Source organism: Podarcis raffonei, chromosome 3 (genome assembly GCF_027172205.1).
Source record: "Podarcis raffonei isolate rPodRaf1 chromosome 3, rPodRaf1.pri, whole genome shotgun sequence".
In the NCBI taxonomy this organism is placed as follows: Eukaryota; Metazoa; Chordata; class Lepidosauria; order Squamata; family Lacertidae; genus Podarcis; species Podarcis raffonei.
The window spans coordinates 90,715,593-90,743,121 of NC_070604.1; the positions used below are offsets into that span (position 1 = coordinate 90,715,593).

At 42.1% G+C, this 27,529-nt stretch overlaps 1 protein-coding gene and 2 non-coding genes across 3 annotated transcripts; all 3 read left to right on the plus strand.

Annotated features, from left to right (window-relative positions):
• The first annotated feature begins 799 nt into the window (after positions 1-799).
• Positions 800-26,841, plus strand: WDR43 (WD repeat domain 43). The gene is made up of 18 exons (XM_053382975.1): positions 800-1,160; positions 6,397-6,531; positions 8,586-8,704; positions 10,325-10,445; positions 11,940-12,079; positions 12,346-12,448; positions 12,853-12,917; positions 13,822-13,993; positions 14,371-14,457; positions 16,226-16,360; positions 17,274-17,414; positions 18,484-18,570; positions 21,715-21,746; positions 22,562-22,625; positions 23,643-23,756; positions 25,107-25,176; positions 25,515-25,567; positions 25,667-26,841. Exons 1-18 carry the CDS (start codon positions 861-863, stop codon positions 25,814-25,816), a joined length of 2,088 nt encoding a protein of 695 aa, XP_053238950.1. The 5' UTR covers positions 800-860; the 3' UTR covers positions 25,817-26,841.
• Positions 10,569-10,651, plus strand: LOC128411680 (small nucleolar RNA SNORD53/SNORD92). The gene has a single exon (XR_008329887.1). It is a non-coding gene; the product is annotated as a small nucleolar RNA SNORD53/SNORD92 (small nucleolar RNA).
• LOC128411679 (small nucleolar RNA SNORD53/SNORD92) lies at positions 14,891-14,969 on the plus strand. Its single transcript, XR_008329886.1, has one exon. It is a non-coding gene; the product is annotated as a small nucleolar RNA SNORD53/SNORD92 (small nucleolar RNA).
• Positions 26,842-27,529: the final 688 nt, after the last annotated feature.

Consider the following 27,529-nt stretch of genomic DNA (forward strand, 5'->3'; position numbering starts at 1 on the left):
TCCCCCATTTCAGAACACAGTCACTTCACATGTGATTAATGTCTATCCTCGTGCGAAGAAGATAAAAGGAGATATTTTTTTCTCCGTCACTGAGCTCCTTAGAGGAAAAACGGGAGTACGTGAAGAAGGATAAATAAGTGCAACAAGCACAGCCTCAGGCATGTCTACTCAGAGGCTAGTTGAGCGCCGCATCCCATAGTCGCCTTTGAATGGACTTCAACTAGCCAGGGGTCCTTTACTGCGCTCACTGAGGCATACTCCCGGGTTGCAGCTTCAAGTCAGCCATAGCGATCGCCTAGCTTTCCTTTGTTTCACATTGCCGGCGCGTAACCGGTATGATTATTATTATTATTATTTTTAATAACTGGGTGGAGAAGTGCCTCAAGGGCCGCTATGACAGAATAGCGGCGTGCCAAACATGACAACTAGTTGCTTCCCAAGCTCAACTCCTAAGCATTGGATCACGCGTTACAGATCCCCACGGGCTTGCGACCAAACCACACCATAGCTGTCAACGTTTCCCTTTTTTTAAAGGGACATTCCCTTATTCCGAATAGTATTCCTTGCAAGAAAAGGGAAAAGTGGAAAGCTATGAACCACACGCTGGAGGAGCCGAGCCGCTGTGCCCGCCCCTCGGCCGACTGAGCGAAGCCCCTGCCTTCCTGCCTGCGCGCGCGCTACCCCGGGCAAGAGGAGACGCCTTGCACCCCGTCAGCGCGTCCGAGGCGCGCGAGGCGAGTGCGCCTGCGCGGGGAGAAGGGGGGGGGTTCCGGACCACGTGGCTGCCGCGGGGCCGCCCGCTTGCCTGCTGGGAGCAGAGAGGGCCGGGCCTCGAGTGCGGGAGCGAGCGAGCGAGCGCCATGGCGTCGGCGTCAGCGGCAGGAGCATGCTCGAGAGAAGAGGCCTCGGCCGTGGCGGCGGCCACGGCCCCCACCGGCGCGCTGCCGGTCTTCGCGGCGGCGGCCCCGTGCGCCTTCTCCCCCGACGGGCGGCGCTTGGTGGCTCTGTCGGGGCCCGACGGGCGGCTCCGCGTGTGGGAGACGGGCAGCAGCCGCCTGCACCACGAGTACGTGCCCTCTGCCCACCTCAGCGCCGCCTGTACCTGCCTGGCCTGGGCGCCGCCGGGAGCAGGAGGAGGAGGCCGCCCGTCGTCCAGCAAGGTATCCCCGTCCCCCCAGGGCTGGAGGGGGTCGGAGCGGGACGGGAAGGGAAGGCTGGGCCTCCTTCGCCTCCCCCGACGGGAGGGAGCCTGTCAGTCCTCGCGGGGAGGGAACGAGGGGGAAGGCAGGAAAGGAGAGGCCACCCCCACCCCTTGAAAAAAACCGAAGCAGCAGCGACCCTTGCTTCTTCCTCACGTGCGGCTGGGCCTCGGGTGCCCAGGAGGAAAAACCAGCGCTTTTTGGCCTGGCCTCGTAGGGGGTCTAGTGGTTTTGCAATAGGGGGTGAATGGGGTTTTCCTCTCTTTCCCCAATCCTTTTTTTTTTTGGGGGGGGGTTGAGGATTTCTGCTCTAGCGGGCCCCGTCCACCTCCTCCACCACCAGGGCTCCCTTGGGCCGCAGCTGCAGCACATGTGTTCCGCTGTGGCTCCGCCTCGAGGCCGTCGCATGGTGGCTGGCAGAGAGGAGTTTTGCGCCCCGTGCGAGTGGAATCTGCGCCACCAGGGCGAAACCGCATCCTGGCCTTGACTAGGTAGCCTAGCCTCGATCTGTAAAGAAGCTCTGGGTGGTAGTTCTCCCCCCCCCCAAGCTCTAAACAAGATCTCAAGTTAGGAACTCAGGGAGCTACATTATTCCATTAAAAAAACCCAAAAAACCCTATCATCTGCACACTCTGGGAGTATAGTAGCTTTTCAGGTTTCACGCAGGAGGGCTGAATTTGGGGTGGTTTGCATAAAAAAGCAAGTAGTGGTACTACTGAGATATGGCTCCCCTCCCCTTTCCTAACCCAGTTCCTGAGTTCATAGATGATGCTGAGGACTCAGCCTTGGGTGGTGTGGGAAGCCAGTCTCCACAATGCTATTCTACTCCAGTGATACTAAGAAATAAATCGCCACCCCCCCAGATCAAGTTAGGAGTGGGCTGCATCCTTGATGTAACAGAGGATGTGGGGCAGCCCCCCCCCCCACCTTGGTTATGTTCTTCAGTGCACCCTTTTACTTCATCCTGTGCAAATGAATTTACTCCAGTGGGTGATCACTGTAGGGGTGTCAAACTAGTTCCTCAATTTCTTTAGTGAAAGTAAGGATAAATGGCAAGGGAGCCGTGTAAGAGATATAGAAGCTAATTGCCAAATGGCACCTTAAACCTAGGTTACAGTTGCCACAACAGAATGTCTAGGCACCTTTTTTTGGCAATGAGATTTCTTATTGTTAATATTTTCATTCCTATACCACTTTATGTTTTAAAGGAAAAAAGTCTCAAATCTCAATCCAGAATAAGACAAATTCATGCTTCAAGGAAAATATTTCAGATCCTTCTCTGACGTTTTGCTTTCCCCATATTTATTTATTTACCTACCTAATTTATATAGCTGCCCCATAGCAGAAGTACTCTAGGAAGCCAGTGTGGTGTATTAGTTAAAGTGTCAGATAAGGACTTAGGAGATCAGGGTTCAAATCCCCATTCAGTCATGAAGCTCACAGGGGGGACCCTTGGCCAGTCACAGCCTCTTAACCTACCTCACAGGGTTATTTGTAAGGATTGCTTCAAAGTTTGCTTTTGAAGTCTGTAGCCTTGTGCTGCAACATTTGTCCTCATTTGGCACATGGATGTTTTTCAGCAAGACCCCATCCCTGTTTATTCAAATGTTAGTCCTATTAAATGTGTTTAGAATGTAGCCTTGGTGTCCTAATTTACTATTTTATTTATAGCCTGCTTTTTCTGTTAGTTCAGATATTTTCTGCACATTCCATCAGTTGTTCAGTATTGATCCCAATGGAACGGTGGCCTTGTGAGCTCTTTGTACTAAATCTGATATGTGAACAAATAAATAGAGGCAGCCTTTTCTATATCACCACATCATTCACAAACTTAGAAGAGTTTCCTTTTTATCTTGGATTTCCAAGGAATGCAGCAAAGTTACTGCTAGTCTTGTAGCAAGAGAGAGTGCGGTTTTGAAAGAAGAAATTTAGTGCACATTTTTTTTCTATGGTCACATATAATTGTAAAGTACAGACATAAACTTTTTTTCCATAGGCACATTTGTTAGCCAATTCTGTTCAAAATGTTGCAGAACTAAAACACCCTTGCTTGAACCATTCATGTTGCTCATGTTATTTAATAATACATAAAAATCATTACAGTTGTAGCTTGGATCCCGAACGCCTTGGTACTTGGACATTTTGGCTCCCAAACACTGTAAACCTTGAAGTGAGTGTTCCTGTTTGTGAATGTTCTTTGGAACCCAAACATCTGACGAGGCTTCCGATTGGCTGCGGGAGCTTCCTGCATCCAATCAGAAGCCGCACTTTGGTTTCCGAATGTTTTGGAAGTCGAATGCACTTCCGGAACAGATTCCGTTCAACTTCCAAGGTACGACTGTATTCTTGATCAGAAGAATTCATGTGCTAAAACACCTCTAGTCACATGAAGCTTATCTATATACTGTATTGTAACATCACACATTCCTCAACACCTTTTAACGTATTAAAAAGGGCTACACATTTTTAAGAGGGAAGGCTTGCTACCAAAACTAAGAATGTCCTGGAGATGAGTATAAAACAGAAAGCAGATTTCCTGGCACCATTCAACACAACCTGGGCAGTCTATATTTCAGGGTACTTTCTTTCTTCTGTCCATGCCCAGTTTGATCAGGAGTAAGTTGCCCCCCCCCCCCGATCTTAATACTGTATTTTGAGACCTGTAAAAAAAACCAGTGGTCTGCAGAGAGAAAGACAACATGTTTAGATAACATGGATTCCAAAAAGCCTTAACATCTCTAAAACTGACAGTGTTGGCTTTTGAAATCAGTACTTCATTCAATATGATTTACTTGTAACCTTAGAATTAAGAACCCAAATGCTTACTAAATTTGTTGACAAATCTTCTAGTATGGAGAAATCTGAATTTATGCATAGAAAGGTATAATCATTTAGTGGAGAGCTGTTTTGTGTGTAGGTGGTTTTTTTGTATTAAATGAAATTACTTTAGCAATTGGTACAATTGTTAAAGCTACACACACATACTCAGACCACACTTTCTGATTCCTTTCCTCACATCCTGATTCAGACATACTGTGATTCACTGCAGTGTCATAAACAGGCAAAAATGGTTTGTATGAATTGTAGTAAGATTCTAAAACAGAATCAGAAGCTGAGCCGTAAATGTTTCCAATTCTGATTTGGAAGCAAATGACCATTTATGGTCAACCTAGGCCCTCCAGATGTTGTTGGATTTATCAGCCCCAACTAGGATGGCCGGTGGTCAGGGATCATGGGACTTGTAGTCCAACAAGCTTAGTGTAGTTGTAGATGTTAATTTATAAGTAAGATTTTAAATGATGTAAACATATGTATGTATGAATGTATGTACATACATATAGACATATAAGTGATATGTATATGTTTTTGGTTCTCCTTTCTACTTTAGGTGCCAGAAACCAAAATTTGTTCTTGTGGCTTGTGCAGAGCTCAATTCAAAACAGTACAAACCTAAAATAAGTTTAAGAAAGTAGACCAGGTTTTCATGCTAGCAGTTCAGAGAGAATCAGCTTAGTGAGTTTATAGGCGAGAAATCAAATATGCTCTTTGTGTGGTGGCTAGTTCACAGTATTTTTCAGACTGACACCTGCCAGTCATGCTGTGTATCTTGCCTACGCCTGAGACTCCTTCACTGGTGTCACTTGTGGGAAGGGTGAAAATCTTGGGAAGTATTACTAACAAACCTGGAAGGCAGATGTTGGTCTGGGGGCAGGGGAGCCGGCCTGCAGAGAAACAGCAAAATAGAAACTGAAACTAGAGAGGAGGGAATTGCGATTTATGTGGAACAAAACAGAAAAAATGGTTTAATTTTATAAACAAATAGGGCCTCATAAACCTGGGGGCAGGGAAATAGAAAAGAGAGGGGGTAATGGAGGGTGGGGCTCACATCCATGGTAGCACGGAGTGAAACCCAGTTTGCAAGTAACACTAAACCAAATCTTGACTTACTGTGTGAGCATGTGGATTCCCAGTGAGGAGACAACAGCCACTGCACTCATGCCCTTGTCCTGCTGCTGTGCTGCCCAGAGCTATGCCATGGTTTGGCTTAGTATGTTGTCAAAACTCACATTTGTGGTTTGTCTCATTCCAGGCAAATTGCAAACTGTTTTTAAAAAAAAAAATTAAGGGAAAAAATACCTTGGTTACAAGCTTGGTTATTGGTTACAAGCTTGTGGTCTGGATGATGAACTAAGTCAAACCATTGCTTTACCCTGGGTAGCATGGTGGCAGCAGAATTGGGAGAGGAATGCAGCAGCGACAGTTTCCTCTCTGGGAAATACCACACTAAGCCATGGTTTGGCTTAGTGTTATGAGGGAACTGAAGCAGAGAGGGAAGACTAGATGCATACTACAAAGAGGATAGCGAGAGCAAAGCACACTGGGGGAGAGGATTAATAAAGAGATTCAGAGAAACAAGTTAAAAAAGAGAGGAGGGGTTCCTACAGGCTGCTGGAAGAAAAAGGAAGATAGAAAATCAGTTAAAATAATGAAACTATAGCAAAAATGATTGTCCATTGTTTACTTAGTGAGACAATCCACCTGAGTTAATAGAAGCATAACTGGATCGGAATGATTTGAGTTGTGGCCCAATTTTTTTTTAAGGTGGCAGTTAAGAACAACATTGCCTCTTAATTCATTTTAGCTCTTTTTGTAGCCTTAGGTGAATAACATAATTTGGCATAGTATTTTTAAATGAATAAATTGAAAATGATGCCTTCCTCTTTATGTGGCTGGGAGAGAGATTTTGCGGAATATTTTTAGCTTGTTTTGGAGACGAGAAAAAAAAGAGCAAAACCCGTGCTTTTGAACTTGCTCTTGAACATGGCCCTTACTGGAATAAAGGCAATACTTAATATTGAGTATAGGTTGTCTCATTTGGGGAATAAAGCATTTAAAGCAGGAGCTTGGTTTTGTTCTGGGTTTTCTTTAAAATATACAACTAAGGCTCTAAGTTCATCGCCTTCAGTGTGTGAATAAACTTTGTTTCGTTTTGCCCAAGGATAGCAAACATGGAGCCCTCCAGGTGTTGAACTGCAACTCCCATTAGCCCAACCCAGAATGACCAGGAAAGATGCAAATTGGACTACAGCTTCACCTGGAGGGCACAATATTGGTTATCCCTGACCTTGCCTGTAAAACTGTAATTTAATATAGCCAACCAGACTATTTCTTCTGTCTTCATTTGATCGCTTTACAGGAAGGCCCTCAGAGAAAGAAGAGGAAATCTGAAGCTGCAGAAGCAGGTGAACAGTTAGATCTTTTGGCTATTGGTACTGCAGTTGGCAGCATTTTGTTACACAGCACAATAAGAGGAGAATTACAGAGTAAACTAGTAAGTATTACTTGCAACAACATTCAATGTTTTTCTACGACTAAAACAAATTGTATTTTTCTTAACATAGGTTTTATTAGACTAGCTTAATCATAACTCACATAAAATGGTTCAAGCATTGAAGCAGTTAGAAATGGAATTTGTAAAACCTGCAAGGTGTCATGGGAACCTGAAATGCCTGTGTTTTTGGTGAAATACATGACAAGATAAGAGAATAAATTACCCAAATTTCATGCAGCTCTGACAGTGTGCTGCTTATATGAATTTTACTTGAAATTAACAAAGTCCTTCATAAGTAACTTATTTAGGTTTTGTAAAAGAATGTACTTCCCTGTCTGTGACTGAAAAGATGGAAAGTTAATATTTGGGTAAATTACAATGTGTCTGAAGGATCTCTCTTGGTGGACCTGTGGTTTTTTAACATGTATTTTAGTGTCCGGGTAAGTGAACTTAAAGGAATAGCAAGATGTATAAAGAATTCAAGGGGGATAATTCCAGTTAAGCCAGAAGCAGGCTGAAATGCCTGAAGGGTCTCATGACACAGATGGACAAATTTCGCTTCCTTGATATTGTGGAAGTATTCCCTGGGATTTGGGCAGTAGGTCAGTGGCTTGCATCATGCATTTCTGCTGGGCTGCAGTTACCAAAAGGTAAACAATTTCGGAGGGTGATTAGAAATGTTATACAAATGCATAAAATATTCAAACCTCCTCAATATGTCAGTAATAAGCAAGTTCAGGTACCTATAATGGGGAACCTTTGGCCTGCCGGGCTGTTTCTAGCAATCTTTGCCTGCATGCCAATGATGTGATGTAATTTGATGTTACCTGTTATTTGTTTTAATCTGCTCCACCACTTTTCACAGTTTTCCTAGGGTTACACTTGAAGTCACAGTTTGTAGTTCCTTGCTGTGGCTTTTATTGTACAATTTTTAAAGACACATTTTAAAATGGTATATTTTCTGCATCTTCTGTCCTGTTGCTAGAGGGGTTTCTGCAGATCCTCATATCCATGGTAATGCTGTAGAGCCCCCTTCTTAAAATGATTCAGGGAGAACTTGAAAAGTAGAAGAGCATGAGAGAGTGGACCCATCTCTTGTATGACTAGATGTAGTGATTATGGGACAGCTCAGGAAAGAGGTACTCAAACAATTAAAAACAAGGATATAGTCATTTTGGTCCATAAGAGAGAGAAAAAACCCTCCAACGCCCACTCTTAGATAGCACCTTTATTAGTACCAACCCAAAAAGTCAGAAGAATGTGGCAAGCTGTTGGGCTCTTCAGGATTTTTCATTGGGCATGGTGTTACCTGGGATGGAGACAGTAGTTGGATGAGGAAAATTACTGTATTTTTTGCTCTATAAGACTCACTTTTTCCCTCCTAAAAAGTAAGGGGAAATGTGTGTGTGTGTGTGTGTCTTATGGAGCGAATGCAGGCTGCGCAGCTATCACAGAAGCCAGAACAGCAAGAGGGATTGCTGCTTTCACTGCGCAGCGATCCCTCTTGCTGTTCTGACTTCTGAGATTCAGAATATTTTTTTTCTTGTTTTCGTCCTCCAAAAACTAGGTGCATCTTGTGGTCTGGTGTGTCTTATAGAGCGAAAAATACAGTAACTGCTTCTCAATCTAACCTACCTCACAGGGTTATTGTGGGGATTAAATTAGGAATAGGAGAACCATGTTTGTCAGCTTGAGCTTCTTGGAGAAAAAGGTGAGATATAAATGCAGCAGCAACAAATGACGACGACGACGACGATGCTACTACTACTAATAACAATCCATCTGGGTTCAAACATGGTCTGCCTGCTGCTACTATGTCTAGTTCAACCCTGGATAACAAAGCCATGTGTTTTCCACTACTTTGTCCTGAAGAAGTTTGTCCTAAGCATGAAGTTACTGGGTGTGAATGATAGAGCACAGAGTAATCCACAAGCGCCCCAAGTGACAAATGTTATTGCAAAAGTACTGAAGTGGCCACAGAAGGGTAGCAGAGATTGATCTAACCCCATTAGGGAAGTGATGTTACTTGCTAATAACCTTTTCTTTTCATCTAGAGTGGTCATGACCGTAAAATAAACTGTGTACGGTGGCACCAGGACAATGGCTGCTTATATAGCTGTTCAGATGACAAACACATTGTGGAATGGAACACACAGACGTGCAAAGTGAAATGGTGAGTCTGGTTTTAAAAACAACACAAAACAGCTACAGAGAATTTATTGCTGGAGTAGATGCCATACATGGAGGTTTAAGACATTTGGGGGGGGGGAAATGGCATATTTTCTGCAGCAAATTATTTCCTCTATATTATGATGTACATGCAGTAAGAATTCTCATTCAAGTTGGGGAGCTTAAGGCCTTTACTTTATGTAGCAATTAAATTGGTGGCTGCTGTGTGGACGCTAGGTTGTTTTGCTGCTAAAAGGATTTATTTGTGAGTTATTTTAGTTGTAATCAGGGAGCACATTCAGTGTAGAGAACATGAGATAAAAATCATAGGTATATGAGAGATGAGATGTTGCAGGTGCCTGGAGATGTTTATAGCTGTACAGTGATAATATCACTACTGATGTTATTACAGGAGTGAATCTGACTTTATTTCAGATAGGTGCATTTAAACTCTGTCTTTGGGAGTATTTCCTGGATTCAGAAGAAGCTCAGCATTTTAAAGTTTCTTAAAGGGGGGCGGGCAGGAGAAAGCACAAGGTCTATTTATCTGTTTTGGTTATTAAAGCACATTTTCTGAAGATTAAAGCATGCAAATTTAATAGGAGACTTCCTGTGTTGATCAAGTTGTCCATTGCAAAAAAGGGAATGTTTCTTTCTCACTTATTTTTTCTGGCTTCTCTGAAGTTATTGAGCTTCTGCAAGGAATGGCTAAACCAAAATATATATGATTTGGAATCCCGGAAGCCTTATGCAGATTTACAGACCTTACACATAATTTCATTGCCTTCCCTGCTCAGCCTAACATTTACATGTTGCACTTGGCATACAGGCAACAACCAGTTGATGTGTGGCCATGCACCCGCACATCATGGCAACTTGGAAGTGGCCAGAAAAAAGGGGTGGGTCTGATTTATGCGCACTTCACCATCACACCATCACGATTACCTGGGATACAACCCACATGCAAATTGGAGGTTGCCTGTATATGTTAGCATACAAATGCCCAGACTACAGTTGTGTGGGTCTCTTAAGCTGTTACAAATGAGGCCAGTATTTGAGTGGGCTGAGCTGGCACAGTTCTGATGAGCCCTGAAAAGCTACATGCACTTTTATATATTTAAGATATATATGCTATTGGCAAATAAAGCCCATAACAGCTTGGGACCAGTTTACTTCCAGGATTACCATACCACTCGACTGCTTTGATCTGTGGACCTGGTTCTGTTACAGGTGCCATGTAATACTCATTCTACAGTTGTAAAATACTGTGGCAGCACCTGTACTTTGGAACTCCCTGCCTGTTGATACCAGGCAGGTTCCTTCACTGTATTCTTTTTGGTGCCTGCTTAAAATATTTTTGTTTAGGCAAGCCTGTCCAGATATATAGATGCTGATGTGTTTTGATCTTTTAAATGTTTTAATTACTTGCTTTTAACTGTTTTTATTGGTAATTTTAATACTTCTTGCAAATCACTTCCCATGGCACATTTAACACTCTTGAAAGAAATGTTTTGAGGCTACAGAATTCTATTATTTTAAATGCCCCTCCCTTTATTTTTGCCATGGTACGTACTCTTGCCAGGGCTGTGCTCACTGTTCTTCCCATTCTTCTCAAACTTTCTAGCAAATGGAAAGGAGATAACAGCAGTGTGAGCTCACTATGCATCAGTCCTGATGGAAAGATGCTTCTGTCAGCTGGTCGATCTATCAAATTGTGGGACCTGGAGACCAAGGAAGTCTACAGAGTAAGTATTCACTTGGGGTAAATAAGAACATAGGGAAGATTGCTAACTTCTTACGGTGAACTGAGTTGCTTCACTTCATCCTGTTTAAGTAATATAATTTAAGATAGAGGTTTGCTGGAAGGTTTGCTGTGATGATACTGTCAATGTGGTTTCTACTGGCTGACAGTTGAATGAGGACATGAGATTCCTTGGCTGTGTCTGAGCACTGCCAGCAGCCTGTTCACCAAATTATATCTGCATTATGGAAAAAGCATAGAGTTGTGTCCAGGGGTTTCCCTAAGCAGACAAAAGGCTCTTTGATCCAGAAGAAGCCTCTTGTCTACTCTCAAATCTCAGCTGTTACGTTTGCTTGATTTTGTGGGGTCTCCCAACCTTTGGAAGAGTCTTTTTGGTGTGCTGCCATGGGAAAGAGTGGGCAGGGAAGTCTCCTTCCATCAGCACCTTAGAGACCTTCCAGTAGCACCTTAGAGACCAACTAAGTTTGTTATTGGTATGAGCTTTTGTGTGTATGCACACTTCTTCAGATTTTTAGTTAAACATAACATAAGTGTAATGCTAGAGTAGACCAAAGTCCTGTCTGGTCCAGGGTTCTGTTTCCCACAGAGACCAACCAGGTACCTGTAGGAAGCTTATAAGCAGGAGATGAGAAAAATAGCCATTGATTGCCTTATACAACAGTAGTTTGTCTAAAGCTTTCTAAGGCGGTTCCCAGTCTAACACAACAATTTATGTTGTTGAGCTGATGAGCTCGAAGCCTTTTTTTCTACTTAGCTATGTTCCTAAGGCAGATTTGGATATATCCTTGTCAAATGACAGATATACCCAGACCTATAAGTTTGTTTCTTTTGAAGCACACTGACCAATGATTGCCCTGTGCTTATTTTCCCACTAACTCTGGAAAAATGATTCCGTTACATGCAGAAATACAGTACCTTTGAGCACACGAGAATGACAAGCTGCCTGTCCCTCCCACCCCAAGACACTGTAATGCATTATTATGCAAAAGTAATTTGTAATAGGTTTCCTGCTATTCTAAGGAGCCTCTTTGATTGTTGAACCTGACATTTTTTATATTACCTTTCTGGGAAGCTCTACAGAAAGATGGAATAGATTAACTCTTGTGGAAAGAATAATGATTGGAGAAATAGAAAGCAATAACATCATGAGATAATGATCTAATGTACTGAAATGCATTCTTAAAATGACTTGCTCAAGCTCACAAAAGAACATCATTTCTTTTTTGGATAAAAAACATCGTTACCAGTTTACCTTTTCATTTATCCCAAACACAAGACTTACAACTTCTGCTGCAATACATATAAGCTTATTGTTATTGGATTTAAAAGTGGTTTCTTTAATACTTGCCTTTCATCCTAATCCTAAATTCATTTTCTCGTAAGAAAATCCCATTGATTTTGGTAGAACTGGTGTGTAGAACAGATCTTTTATCTTACATTTTTTAATTGGGTTTCATTTCTAAAATTTCTTCTCTAGCATTTCACAGGACATGCTACAGCAGTTTCAACTCTTATGTTCGTCACAGTACGGCCTCCCAATGAAAACCAACCCTTCGATGGAATTACAGGGCTATATTTCTTATCTGGAGCAGTGCACGACCGGTTACTCAATGTTTGGTATGTAACTTTCCCCCTAACAATCAGTGTTGTCAGTTTGTACCCCAAAATATGAAATGTACTTAGAAACACAAAAAGCTCCATGATCAGAAATGTGGATTTTGGATAGTTGCTGTGAACAGATGTAATGAAAAACGTGGCTTCTACGCCTTCACAGTTCAGTGCAGAAATGAATTTCCAGGGTTCTCTGAGCATGTGCTTATGTTACACTGTGGTGTCATTGTTTTGTTAATTTTGCCTAATTTTTGTCACTATTATATCCCAAGGCAGGTGAGATCAGACAGGAAAGAAAGGAATGCTGTAATGAGTTTCATGGCTACAGATGAGCCAATCCATATCGACCTGACAATGTCAGAAAGCAAAGAGGAGGTAAGGAAATGTAACTTACCTGTTGATTTTCTGATGCCGCTGTGTAGAAACTATTTTGGCTCAGTTCTGATCTATTTTGTATAACTGGAGAACTTAAAAAGCAGCCATTAAAAATAAACTTTGTGATTTTAAATAATTAAGTTATATTTATAGTAAATGTTTCTGATGAACATTTCATAAAATCATAGAGTTGGAAATGGACCCTGAGGATCATCTAGTCCAACCCCCTGCAATGCAGGAATATGCAGCTGTCCCATACAGGGATCGACCTGCAACCTTAGCATTATCAGCACTATACTCTAACCAACTAACCTATTTGACCACATTTATAGAAGTAGAGAAAATATCTGAATTATTGATATGGTAGTTGTTTTGTGATCTGATGATGTATTATTTCTTTTCAGCCAGTTAAACTAGCAGTTGTATGCAGAGATGGACAGTTGCACTTATTTGAACAAGTCTTGAATGGGTAAGTTGGTATTTAAACATACACACATCTCTATTTCAATAGTGTGTTACCAAAGCGTGGAAGAGAGTAGTGGGGCAAATCTTTGTTGGCAGCAAGGTTCAGTTTGGATATATCTGAAACACTGAATACTCTTTTTAATAAAGCACAATATTTGTGTTTGTCTTATAATTTGATCTTTAATAGAAGTCCTTTCAGCTGTACTTTTTGAATTGTTTTAAATGACTGAGGCAGAGGACTGTGAAATTGAGGGGGGGCGGCACTCAGGTTTGCCACTGATTACCAAATATAACTTGCCTTTGTTAACCTGTCAGCAAAATGGCAAACTTGAGGCTTATTCTCCTTGCCATTTTAGCACATGGTAGCTGTTGTTCTGTAGAGCGGTAGTCTTGTAATCTGGGAAACCAGGTTCGCGTCTCCGCTCCTCCACATGCAGCTGCTGGGTGACCTTGGGCTAGTCACACTTCTTTGAAGTCTCTCAGCCCCACTCACCTCACAGAGTGTTTGTTGTGGGGGAGGAAGGGAAAGGAGAATGTTAGCCGCTTTGAGACTCCTTAAAGGGAGTGAAAGGCAGGATATCAAATCCAAACTCCTCTTCTCTTATTCTACAGCATTCAAACTCTAAGGTAGTTGTGTTGATGACATACTACAAAGAATTTGATTGGCTACTTGATGGTCTTTGGTTGGTTCTGTCAAGGCAAACCAACCTGGGATAATTTTTTTTATGAAGGATTGTATACAGATTAATGCCTAACTTCATCCATTATGGAGCTTGAGCTTTGATTGGCAGTAAAAAGTAGCTTTGGAAGGTTGTGAGGCTTGCTCCCATGTTTGACTGTGAAGAGATTTTAAAACTGCGGAGACAGGTGTGCAGAATATAATATTTAACAGACTCATTTCCTTGCAGTTCCTGCAAAAAACCATTGACATCAAAATGTACAATCCAGGTAGCAACATCTGGAGTGGGAAGTGATACCACGCCAAAGCCAATCCCTATTCTAGCAGCTGCATTTTGTTCCGATAAGGAATCATTGCTACTTATGTATGGAAACTCCTTACAGCCTGTCATTGAGAGAGTGGTATGTGATGTCTTTTTGAAACTCAAAAGTTGATGCCTTGATACAGAATCTGAATCTAAGTTGAGATTATTACTATTTCATGCTGAGTTTTATCTGATGCTCCTTGTAATATTTCAGGAAAGCTTTGATTTTGCTTCATAATTAAAAATTCATTAATTAAAAGTTCATATAGCCTCTTGTTTTTGCAATTCAGTTGCAATTAAAACTTTGTTAGCTTAGTTTATACATAGGTTACATGATTGGGGGAAGTGGACAACCTAAAAAGCTTTCATTCAAGAGTCTTCCCTGTTACTGAAACTACTTGGATACTGTGACTAAAAACTGTTACTGACCTGTGAAAGTACTGACACCTATTTTTGTGCCTCCCTCTGTTGTAGCCTGTGAATACTACAGAGTCACATATGTGCTTAGTAAGAGACATTCAGAAGACCTTGATGCTTAAAACAGAAATGGCTGTGACAAAGGTAAGATTGAAATCTGTTTTTAAGTAATCCTTTTCATAATGGAGATGTTGGTTTCTTTGATATAATACATAGAGTAAAAAAAATGGCAAGTTCATGGTGGCATCCCAGAACGTATTTTTAAATACACTGGCATTTTTGTCTATGAAGGTGATTTGAACCTAAGATACATACCAGCCATTAGAATTTCTCTGGCACACATAGTTCAGTTCTGCTATGGATATGTTTAAAATGATGGATTTGCGTGTATATTCATGATGATAAGTGTGTTGTCTTTAACAACACCTACAAAACTGTTTCGTCTTCAGTTTCTTGATATTTTATCCACTTGCGTATTGGCATAGATGGGCGAATGTAAGCTTTCTAACAGTGAACTTACAGGGCTTCTTCTGCTACGCTAACCACAAAGGAAGGGAAAGTTTAAGGGTCCTCGAGTATGCTGTGATGACTTTGATCTTGGTTTCGCTTTTTGCTGAATTCCAATGATGACACATTTCTCTTGGCTGTCTGAGCATACCTAAAGGATGGAAAGCAATTTGTATATCTCACAGGGGCATGCCTCTCTGTTCTAGGAACCCTTATAATTAGGATCCAAACAAAGCCCACCAAAAGAGTAGACTCATTGTAAGCAGGATAGTTCCTTAATGAGCCAAATGAGTGTTGCTTAATGAGCCAAAATAATGCTGCAATCTAATCATCTTTGGGAATAAGCCCCAGGGAAATAAGTGTGGCTTACTTCTGAGTAGACATGCATAGAGCATTGTCCTGTAATTACTGAAAATATGTAAGTTCTGTTTTTGTCATGCATCTGGTGCTATTAGCTGTTGCTTATTTTGATACTTATCTGTGTACAAATTGAGCATGGATGGTGCCAGTGGTTCAGTTTATGACCTTTGGCAAAACTAAGATTTCCAAAATGCAGACTTTCCTTGCAAACAAATTCATGTTAAAGTAGCCATATCATTCAAAAATTGTACCCAATTAAGTTCTACTCAAAGAAGGCCCACGGACCTACTGTTGTGCATAAGGATTTTCATTGCCTGGGGGGGCGGGGAGAGACAGACACTTCCACAGGTCTCAGTACAGGCAGAATAAAAGAAAATGTGGGAAGGCCATTTGAGCTTCTGCTACCTTGCTGTAAGAATGCAAACGGAAATCCCATGGGAAATTGTCATGCTTTTGCTGATCTTTGATACCCTCCACCCACATATATGACTTAAGGAGTAATCAGTCTACCTACCTTGTATCTCCTCTTAATATGCTTCCTGGGAGGAGGGACTGGAGAGCTTGCCTTTCCCTAGCAGCTGCCCATTGAATCTTAGCAATCAGTATAGTTTAAGTCACTAATAAAGGTGTAAAAACAAAACAAAAAAACTGAGGCAACTGAGAACTTGCATATGGCGGCATTAGCTGTTCTGCCATTCCAGCAATAATGGGTTTCAGTTCCTAAGGCACAAGAGATTTCAACAGGTTATTAGGAGGAGTTTTTTTTAAAGTGCATTTTAAAGATCATAAAATTTAAATTCTAGGTATTAACCCTGCAGTTCTGTTTGCTTAGTAAGTATCTTGTTTCTGTTATTTTTCTTACCGTTTAAATTGTTTAAATAATGAGCTAGCTGCCAGGTATGTTTTCCTCTTAAAAGAACAGTTTTCATTTCAAGTGAAATATCTGTTGTGCAAATTAAATTGGAACAAGATCAAAATTACTGTGTAAAATAGGGGGGCAGTTGTACTCGTACAAATGGAGATATCTTTTCTTCTTTTTTAAAAGGTGAAAACTCCCATAATCAACTCAGAAGTCAAAACGCTAATGCCTGGACTTCCTGGACATAGTGCAGCTATCAAACCTTCATTTCGTGGAGAGAAAATGGAGACCAAAAGAAAGTCTACTGCAGCTGGTAGAGAGGTGAATTGATGTTTGGCCTAGAATAAATGCACAGCACAATCATCATGTATGACTGTACAGTACACACTATGGAGGAGAATGCGCTTTAGATATTTCTTCAGTACACTAACTTCCACGTTGTGTTCTGGGATCCCTGTGGTTTCTCAACAAGAAGGCCAAATACAGTGGATAAGCTTCCTTGAAGTACAATTCTTTGCTTTCCCATTTGCTTTTCTTTATAGTGTACATTTGTGGGGCAGTGTTGGGGCACATTCTCAGTTCACACGGGGCAGTGTTGAGGCACAGTGTGTCTGGCCAGTATGCCATATCAATGGCATATATACCTGTGAAGGTATTGCCACTTTGTGTGTATGTTTTGTGGTGGTGGTGGGGAAATGATTGCTATTTGTTTTTAAGTGATTATTCTAACCAGACAGTTCAAAGGTTCACAGGAAGTGGTCAAAAGTTCAACCCAGGGAATTGAAACTAAATCATTTTATTTGTATGCTGCCTTTCCAAGGACGGCTTAGAATATATATTTTTTTAAAAAATATGTAACTACAAACATAAAAAGTCATAAACAATAAGCAAACATCAAAAAGTACACAAACAAATTGAACAGTTTCCACATAAATCATAAGATACAAGCTAAAGATACAAAGAATCAACATCCACCACAGTAACAACACCCCCCAAGCAAAAACTGATAAAGAACACCCCACTTTCCTGGTCATCCATTAACTCTTGATTTTGTTCTGTCCTTAAGCTTAATGAATGGCTGGTCTTTCCACATGCAACTGTAGTGCTCTGAAGAGGGATTTGGCTTATTGGTGGGTGCCATCAAAAGCACCACAAAGCTTAATTATGGGGATATTGTCCTGTATGCAGTGCCCCTTGCTGTGCAAATAAGAATGACTTTTTCCTTGCTGTATAGGAGAGCATTGAAGACCGCCTTGGTGCAATGGATATTGATGTGATGAAAATGAAACAGTCAACGGGAGGCCTTCCACAGACGGACAATTTTGCAGTGCTTTTAGTTCAGGGTTTGGAAAGCAGTGATCCTGAAATACTAAATGTAAGTGTAAAGAGTGTTGTGGTTAGGGAGGACTCCCTCTTGTACCAAATAGCCATATTTAGTATTTTATTTATTAGGTTTTATGTATTGCTTGTGTGTAAGTCACCCTGGAAGCTTTACTGAATGGTAGAATAGAACTAAATAAATGAGGGGTTTGCTTTGGTTACTGCATGCCTGTTCATGCAGCAGGCTACCCACACTCCAGGGTTGCATGTTCCATGTGTTTCCTCTATTTTCGATGTGGCTGTGAGTTGTGTTGCTTAAATGGTAGCACATGTTTTCAAGGGAGGGGGGGGAGAGACTGTAAAGTTGGGGAACCCCCAAATTTGCAGAAGTACCAAAAGAAATCTTCTGGGGGGGGGACTAATTTTGCTCAGTCACAGAATGCTGTCATAGCGTTTCATCCAGTACTGTTTTGTGCACACACAGAATGGAATTTCACTTGCACAAAGGGACCACCCTCCCTTGTGCACCCTCAAAATCTGCTCGGGAGAGTTGGGAGATACTCCGGAGTAGATTTGGGGTATGCATGGGGGGAAGAGGGGAAGGTGAAGTCATGTTGCGTGAGCGGAAGTGCATTCATGCGGTATCTGTATGGAATGAACTGAAAACCTGGTGGGAGGGTGGCTGGAACTCAAGTGTTGTTGAAGAAAGCATGGCTGACAAGTTTAATAGTGAGCATGACCACTCCACGTTGAAACATTTTGTTGTAGGTCCCATTTGTTTTTGCATTATATTCATAGAATTGTAGAGTTGGAAGGGACCACGAGGGTCATCTAGTCCAACCCTCTGCCCAGTATATGGCTTGAATCCATGACCCTGAGATTAAGTCTCATGCTCTACCAAATGAGCTGAGGGGTGTGTGTGTGTGTGTGACTGACTGACTGACTGACTGACTGACTAGTCCAAGGCCATCTGATGAATGGGACTTTGAACTTTGGCTTTACCAGTTGAATTACAGTGCATTACCCAATATGCCACACTGGCTTCTGATACAGGGCATTTTTGGTGCCAAGCACAAGCTAGTAACATGGTTCTTTCACTGATTTGCTTTCCCCTCTTTTAACAGAAAGTGCTTCAAACCAAGAAGGAAGCAATAATAAAGAAAACAGTAGCCAGAATGCCTGTGTACTCTGTCATTCCTCTGCTGCATGAGGTAATTTTTTTTTATTATAAGTCACTACAATACCAACATTACACCAGAGTCTTAGTTTAAGCAAGGCAGACACAAGCTTTGTCATAAACTGGAATGGTATGTCTCTTTCATATGAAATGGGGTGGCCTTTAGCTCTCAAAATTTTGTTCCTTGTCAAGTTGAAAGCCAGTTATGAAAACAAGGTTAGTTTCTTGTCACATAAAACCTGATGCAGCACCAGAAGTGAAATAAATGGTTGTTCTGAAAAATGGAAACAGACAGCACTGTATCTTAGTAATATCTGCATAGAATGCATTTCACCAAGTGGCGATAGCGACGGCGAAGAAGACTTTCTTCACCGCCTCTATTGCATCTGCAGAAAATAGTAGCAGGAGACTCTTTCAGGTGGTTCGCAATTTAACGGAACCACCTTTACCACCGGGGCCTTGTAAAGACCCCAAGATCTCCTGCAACGATTTTGCAAAGTTTTTTGCAGATAAAATCACTCATATTCGGAAGGAGCTAGACACCACCGTGGGAGCAGGGCTGGGGCGGGAGAGTGCTAGAGCTCTGTCTGGTCAAGTTGCATGGAATCAATTTCAATCCGTTACCCCCGAGGATGTGGACAGGCTGCTTGGACGCGTGAAACCAACCACCTGTCTCCTTGATCCTTGCCCATCCTGGCTAATAAAAGCAAGCCGGGAAGGGCTGGGCGATGGGCTCTGCGGGGTGGTGAATGCTTCCCTCTGTGAGGGAACATTCCCAGATCCGCTGAAAGAAGCGGTCATTAAACCGCTTCTTAAAAAACCATCTTTAGACCCGGCCAGTATGGCCAACTATCGCCCAGTCTCAAATCTTCCATTCTTGGGCAAGGTGATTGAGCGCGTGGTTGCTGAACAACTCCAGGCACGCCTGGAGGATGCGGACCATTTGGATCCCTTCCAATCAGGATTCAGGCCTCATCATGGGACTGAAACTGCCTTGGTCGCGCTGGTTGATGATCTCCGGCGAGCTAGGGACAAAGGTGAGAGTTGTTTCCTGGTTCTGCTGGATCTCTCAGCGGCCTTTGATACAATCGACCATAACATCCTTCTGGACCGTCTAGAGGGGCTGGGAGCTGGGGGCACTGTTATGCAGTGGTTTCGCTCCTTCCTCCTGGGCCGTGTTCAGAAAGTGGTGGTGGGGGATGAGTGTTCAGACCCCTGGGCCCTCACTTGCGGGGTGCCTCAGGGTTCCGTCCTCTCCCCCATGCTTTTTAACATCTATATGAAGCCACTGGGAGAGATCATCAGGGGGTTTGGACTGGGTGTCCATCAATATGCAGATGATACCCAGCTCTACCTCTCTTTCAAATCAGAACCAGTGAAGGCGGTGAAGGTCCTGTGTGAGTGCCTGGAGGCAGTTGGAGGATGGATGGCGGCTAATGGATTGAGGTTGAATCCTGACAAGACAGAAGTACTGTTTTTGGGGGACAGGGGGCGGGCTGGTGTGGAGGACTCCCTGGTCCTGAATGGGGTAACTGTGCCCCTGAAGGACCAGGTGCGCAGCCTGGGAGTCATTTTGGACTCACAGCTGTCCATGGAGGCACAGGTCAATTCTGTGTCCAGGGCAGCTGTCTACCAACTCCACCTGGTACGCAGGCTGAGACCCTACCTGCCCGCGGACTGTCTCGCCAGAGTGGTGCATGCTCTGGTTATCTCCCGCTTGGACTACTGCAATGCGCTCTACGTGGGGCTACCTTTGAAGGTGACTCGGAAACTACAACTAATCCAGAATGCGGCAGCTAGACTGGTGACTGGGGGCGGCCGCCGAGACCATATAACACCGGTCTTGAAAGACCTACATTGGCTCCCAGTACGTTTCCGAGCACAATTCAAAGTGCTGGTGTTGACCTTTAAAGCCCTAAACGGCCTCGGCCCAGTATACCTGAAGGAGCGTCTCCACCCCCATCGTTCTGCCCGGATGCTGAGGTCCAGCGCCGAGGGCCTTCTGGCGGTTCCCTCATTGCGAGAAGCAAAGCTACAGGGAACCAGGCAGAGGGCCTTCTCGGTAGTGGCGCCTGCCCTGTGGAACGCCCTCCCATCAGATGTCAAAGCGATAAATAACTACCTGACATTCAGAAGACATCTTAAGGCAGCCCTGTTCAGGGAAGTTTTTAATCTGTGATATTTTAGTGTATTTTTGGTTTCTATGGAAGCCGCCCAGAGTGGCTGGGGAAACCCAGCCAGATGGGCGGGGTACAAATAATAAATTATTATTATTATTATTATTATTATAAGTGAACGTAGTTCATTGCATTATTCCAAGCGGAATGGCTGCCATGACATATTCAGAGGAGAATATTGCCGCTGTGCTACTTGACAGAAGTTACGCTGTTCAGACTATCCAAATATTTTTTTTATTGGTTTTCATGTAAATTCTAGAAGGAGACTTAGGGATCATAATTGCAGATAATAAATGGCAATTAATTTGGCACAACCCATCCCTATGAACCATCTCTGCTCGTTTGCAGGAGGCTTCTCTTTAAATTATATTTTGCCGTTCAGACTAGTAAACAGCTGTGTGTAGAAACCAAACCGATTTGTACACAAGCCACAGCATGTTGCCTTGAATTTGCCCATTGGCTTTTATTCTGATGGCAGCTGAACACTGAAACATCACATTATGTTGTAACTTGTGGTTAAAAATGAGTGCAGTGCATGATTTTAAATTTTATATCAAGTTCCATTCTGCTTTCTCAGTGTTCAACAGAGTTGTCACACTATAATCAAACTTGCTGAATGATCACTGGTTAAACCAAGGGCTCACTTTGTGCAGCCCTTTGTGTAAAAATTAAAAAAAAACAAGTCTGAAACCAGCATTTAACCAATGGACCAATATTTTAATAAGCTGATGTTGATAGATAAGGTTTTGCAATCTGGTTTGCCATGTAGTACACTGTTTTCTTGGTTTTTTTGTGCTCCAGTAACAAAACTGTGCTATAAATAATACTTTATGATGATGATGATGATGATGAATAAAATAGCAAATGGAACAGAAAGCTGAGTTACAAACCTATTTGGAAGCAAGGTTTTGAACACTTGAGAATTTATATTTGCCTTACTGAAGAAAACTGTTTATATCAGTCTTGTTATAGCTGTGCCTGCTTTCTCTATTCCATTTTAGCTCACAAAAAAGCTGCAAGGGCACCCATATAGGTAAGCAGAGATTACGTATTTTTCTTCATTAAAATGTGAAAGCACAACTCAGGGCGGCGGTCAACATATATGACATAATTCTGTAAATGAGTTACTATCAAAGGAGACATAACCAGCAGTTAAAGATCATAAAAACATCTGAAACTGTACTAATCAATATTTAAAAGGGAGGAAAGTTCCTTATAACAGCTCTGATACATCCTTCTGTTAGACAGTGATAAATGATAGTCTCCCGATCCAGCAGTAGTGGTGCTTAAAAGAGCATTAATGTTCAGTTAGTAGCACCAGATGTGCATTTTGAGTGTGTATCCATTTTAAAGGAATGCAGCATGGCTGGGTGACATCCACAGACAGATGTGCATCTGATTTATTTATCTTTCAGGCAAACTGATAGTTATTGCTATTGCAAATTCATCAATTATTAAAGATGACGGAATGGCTAAATCTGTCATAATAACTTAGAGCTGTCCTGGTTGATCTTTGCCTGACACCCTGGGGAGCCAGGTGATTCTGGGTTAGATGGTCGTAATTCTGCATTGAGGTAGCTTTCTATGTGCACTCTCATCTGCTTTGGGGAAAAAAAATGTGAGCGAGGCCATGCTGCACTTTGGGCTGATGTAAATGCCACTGCTGTGAACCGTACTGCTTACACAGATGGTGCATTGTGCACATCGTGATTTCTGACAGTTTCTTCATTTGTATCCCTTTGTGAAGTGGGCTGGGTTCTTCATCTTGAGATATGAAGCATGCTTTGTATTGTTTTTCTAATCCATGTCAGTAAATGCAGGTCACTCTCTTTACTCCTTGTTTTCCAGTGCCTCACAAATGGTTCGATGGCTAAAAGCCGTTTTAACTATACATGCATCTTACCTTTCAACAGTAAGTACTCTTCAACGCTCTCCTCTATCCCAACTTTGTGCTTCAACGATCCCATTTGTGTGACCTGAATTCTTTGCCTGTCCCAAAGCTCACTGATTCTTAATGCTAAGCCCCATTGCATGCAAGCAGAAGTTCACATGCGCAACATTGCGTTCTGCCCATGGTTCTGAATTGTGCTGATATTGAGACTATCACACCTTCAAAAATTGAAACCCCACTGCAGCAGTCCAGTGACAAATAACAATGGTGTCTCTCATTGATTAACTTAGTGGTGTTAATCCAACCTGTGTGCCTATTCGGGCCTCCCTGTTTGGTCCAGATATGCCCACCTCCCCATCATCTAACATCAGGTGGGGAGAAAGGAAGAATTGGACACTAATTCTTAGTACCTGTAATACTTTTGCTTCGTGGGAGAAAACCATTACTGATGCTGCTGGTCTCATGCCCATGGAATGGAATTTCAAAACTGGGGAGCCACCACAGAGAAGGTCATATTCCAGAAGATGAGACCCAGTAATTGGTTGTCTCTTTGACATCTGATGGGAAGGCATTCCACAGGATGAGCGTCACTACCAAGAAAGCCCTCAGAGCTGGACCTCAGTGTCTGGGCTGAACAATGTGGGTGGAGACACTCCTTCAGGTGTACCGAGCATGAAGCCGTTTAGGGCTTTAAAAGTCAACACCGATACTTTGAATGGTGTTTGGAAACATACTGGGAGCCAATGTAGATATTTTAGGACAAGGAGTTTCATGGTCCCAGCGGCTGCTCCCAGACACCAGTCTAGTTGCTGCATTCTGTATTAATTGTAGTTTCCAAGTCACCTTCAAAGGTAGCCCCACGTAGAGCATATTGCTGTAATCAAAGTGGAAGATAATGTACCACTCTGTGTATATGTGTATATTTAATATTTATATTTAATATTTATAATATTGCAGCTGGTTTGGTGCTACAGTAAAATGTTGACTATTCCCATGTATTTTGTTAAGAGACAAATGCTTTCTCCCTCTCCTCCTCAGTTGCCGGATCTGGTCCCTCAGCTGGCAATGCTATATCAGTTTATGGAGAGCAGAGTGAAGACTTTGCAGAAGCTCTCTCGCTTACATGGGAAACTCTACCTTATTGTCACCCAGGTGAGTTGAAGTGGGTTGTAGGGCACAGGAAAACTATGAATGTGAGAATGGAGGGATGTTACATATTACAAGAATCATGGCTTGTACTCTTCTGGGTGCAATAATTGATTTCAATAGTACTGTACAGTATTTCTCACAGTCCTGTTGCTCCTTAAAAGCTAATAGTCGTGACATGTTGTCGTTCTTGTTTAGTCATTTAGTCGTGTCCGACTCTTCGTGACCCCATGGACCAGAGCACGCCAGGCACTCCTGTCTTCCACTGCCGCCCCCAGTTTGGTCAGACTCATGTTTGTAGCTTCGAGAACACTGTCCAACCATCTCTTCCTCTGTCGTCCCCTTCTCCTTGTGCCCTCCATCTATCAGGGTCTTTTTCAGGGAGTCTTCTCTTCTCATGAGGTGGCCAAAGTATTGGAGCCTCAACTTCATGATCTGTTCTTCCAGTGAGCATTCAGGCCTGATTTCCTTAAGAATGGATACGTTTGATCTTCTTGCAGTCCATGGGACTCTCAAGAGTCTCCTCAAGCACCACTTTACAGCACTGGACTTTCCTTTCGCTTCCAGGCATATCCGCAACTGAGCGTCCTTTCGGCTTTCGCCCAGCCGCTTCATCAGCTTCTTCTTCTTCTGAATCTACTTGTACTTGTCCTCCGCTCTTCCTCAGTAGCATGTTGGACGCCTTCCAACCTGAGGGGCTCATCTTCCAGCGTCATAACCTTTATATGCCTGTTGCCTTTGTCCATGGAGTTTTCTTGGCAGGGATACTGGAGTGGCTTGCCGGTTCCTGCTCCAGTCATGACATAAGCAGAACTAAATCCCACATTGTCATCTTGATGACAATATATCCTGCAGTATATTGGTTCAGCCTACTGTGTTGAATACATCTGAGCAGCTAACAAAATTCTAGCCCATGGAAGTTTTTGCTACAATAACGTTTTGAGTCTTTAAGATGTCAGAAGGCTCCTCATAATCTATTACAGAGAAACGAGGATATTCCTTTGGAAATATTTTGAAAGACATGTATGTCTCTGTGTGATTATTTTTATATTACAGTAACATACTTTTCTAAATGAAGGATAACTTTCCAGCATTCATTAATCCTTACAATTTTCAGGTGTTAGAGATGCAAACATTTAATGTAACTTCTGAAACATCCACCAAGCTTTTATTTATATCATAACCTTTTCTCATCCAACAGGAACGCAAACAAGCTCTCCGAGTAGCACTGCGTTTTAATTGCACGCAATTTATTTTACTTTCTATGAAGTAATGCAAGTTCTACACATGTGGTAGAATGGCATCCTTTTATAAAATATTGCTACAGCCCCTGTTAATGCCAACATTTCTTTTCAGGTTGCTGCATTGGAACAGACTCAGGATGTGCCTGATGTCAACCAGACTGCAAAGCTGGTGTATGAAGAAGGTAAGGAAAGGGACTTAAGTGGAGGTGCCTTGGGAGCTATCAGGGAACAAGATGGGCTCTGTTAAGGCCGTGGCCCCTTTGTTTCAGATTTAGATTTGTGCGTGTAGCATTTTGGTCTTAACGACTGCAATTGGTAAGGAAGAGAATGATTCCACATTGCTGAATTAAGCCTCAATTAATTAAGCCTGTTTTTTTCTGCCAGTAAAATTGCTTTGGATCTTCCGAACTAATAGAACAATAGGTTAAATGAAAGAGTTTTTTAGCATATAGTAGTGCACGCTCTTAGTATGTCTTTGAAGAAAGGTCTGTCTCAAACCTCATGCATTCTGTCCTGACAGAATCATCAGAGGAAGGTTCGGATGATGAGATGGCTGGAGAAAATGATTCAGATGTAAGTAAAAGCTCCCAATTAGTTCCTTTCCCCACGCTTGGAGGTCAGGCTCTTAAAAGTGATCACAGTAGTCACGTGTCTTGTCACCTTCTCCTGCAGGAGAACTGGGATGAAGAGGATGAGAAAGAGGAAAGCGATGAGAACGATGAAAGAGATGAACTTTCAGGTGACGAACAAGAAATGGCTATAGAAAAAGAAATCAATGGGGAATCAGATTTGGATCCAGAAAATGAAAGTGAAGAAGAATAGCATATGCTTTAAAAGGGGGCGAAAACTCCTATTAACTGGCCTCCAAAACTTTCTGGACTGCCACGCTGAAAACCGCTTACAACACACAAGGGATACTTGGCCCCAACGGCTGTGACGGCATATTGGGACACTGTATTTCCAAGCCCAGAATGTGTAACAATGCCAGCCTTCTTATTCCTTTACCGCCTGTCCTATACTTCCTGGGATCACAGTGAAAGATTTTTCTTCTACATAGTAGGCAAAGATTACCCCCCCATTTTCTGGACATTTCATTTTGCATCTTGAATGAAATAGTTTTACCAAGGCTCTTTGGATGATAAACTTGTTGCAGCTCAGTTTCAACAGTTCCAAATTCTGATGGAATGAAGACCACTTCTACCTTAGCCCTCTTTAGTTAAGTACTTTTCCAGTTGGCACCTTGCTGCATTTTTTGGAAGAGAATAAATATTTTTGTAAGACCTTAATGTTGATTGTTCTTCCTCTTCTCTCTCTCCGCCCATGTCCATTCGCTCATAACCGAATTACTTAGGCCTTGGCAGTGGTACAATGCCAATCAGGCTGAGCAAAGCATTTTCTTTTTGAAACCAAACTTTTTATATGTGTGTGTGTGTAAAATCAGTCACTTTTCTTGTACTTCAGAAAAACAAAAGAAAATTAGGTTCATTGGTGGTTCCTGACCTCTTAATTTTAATTGAGCTTGTATATAAGTTTAATGCTGACCCAGAGACAAGAGTCCATCTTTGGAAGGATAAGGATAAAAAAAAAATGAAAAGAGGGGGCAGATGCTTGTGAATAATGTAACACAACGCGTATACATTTATTAGGAATTTTTAATCTTCGGGGCAGAACAGGGGTTGCCATTAGTTCAATTAAACTGAAGTGGTATGAACAATTTTTAAGAGCAAGGTTGGGTAAAGGTTTTGAGCCATTAACCAGTATAATGTACAGTTATTTGTCTATAATTGGAGCTGTTGCAACCAAATACTGCCCTCCTTTGTAAAGTGAATAAATATACATTGCCTTTATCATGTACTAGTCCTGTCATGTGTTGTGTATAGTTGGGTGCTTGCAAGTTGAATTTTGTACTAATGATGATTTATCAATTCTGTGGATTTATCATATTCTTCCACTAGTGTTCACTCTTAGGTTTGAAATTACTTGTAAAGAGACTCCTTTTTATGGAGGTTCTTGCAGGGGTGGGATGCTCAGTAAGTTCTGCGGCTAATTATTATTTATTAAATATGGGTTGTATTAAAAGTTTTAGAGAGGCAGACATAGCTAAAACAAATACAGTCCCACAACAATTACTATATTCTGTATTTCCACATCAAGAACTTAAACATTCTTATTACATCACGTTTATTCTATAAATGTAAGCAACTCAGTCCAAGTAATTACATGCAACTTGCTTTGTTACTTCCATTTTCGCGGGATGTGTATTTTTTTTTTTTAAAGACTCCTTTCCCCTCAAAATTAATTTAATATTATATAACAGAATTCTGACTCCACGGGAGTTTAGGAGAATAGGTGTCCGGCACTATATGTGTTCACTGTGTCAGTCTGAACTACCTGCCATTTTAAAAACTGCAGTGACAAGGCCACCTGTCAAAAACGGAAAAAAAAGGTGCAAAATAGCATTTGCCCAAGGTACCACTACCACAGATAACAGTGCTTTCCACATAATGAAAGTATTGCACAACTATTACGGATCTT

Coding starts and splice junctions, on each gene's coding strand:
- WDR43 (XM_053382975.1), top strand. CDS start 861: ATGGCGTCGGCGTCAGCGGCAGGAGCATGCTCGAGAGAAGAGGCCTCG. Junction 10,446..11,939: donor AGACCAAGGAAGTCTACAGA/GTAAGTATTCAC, acceptor TTTCTTCTCTAG/CATTTCACAGGACATGCTAC. Junction 23,757..25,106: donor TCTACCTTATTGTCACCCAG/GTGAGTTGAAGT, acceptor ATTTCTTTTCAG/GTTGCTGCATTGGAACAGAC.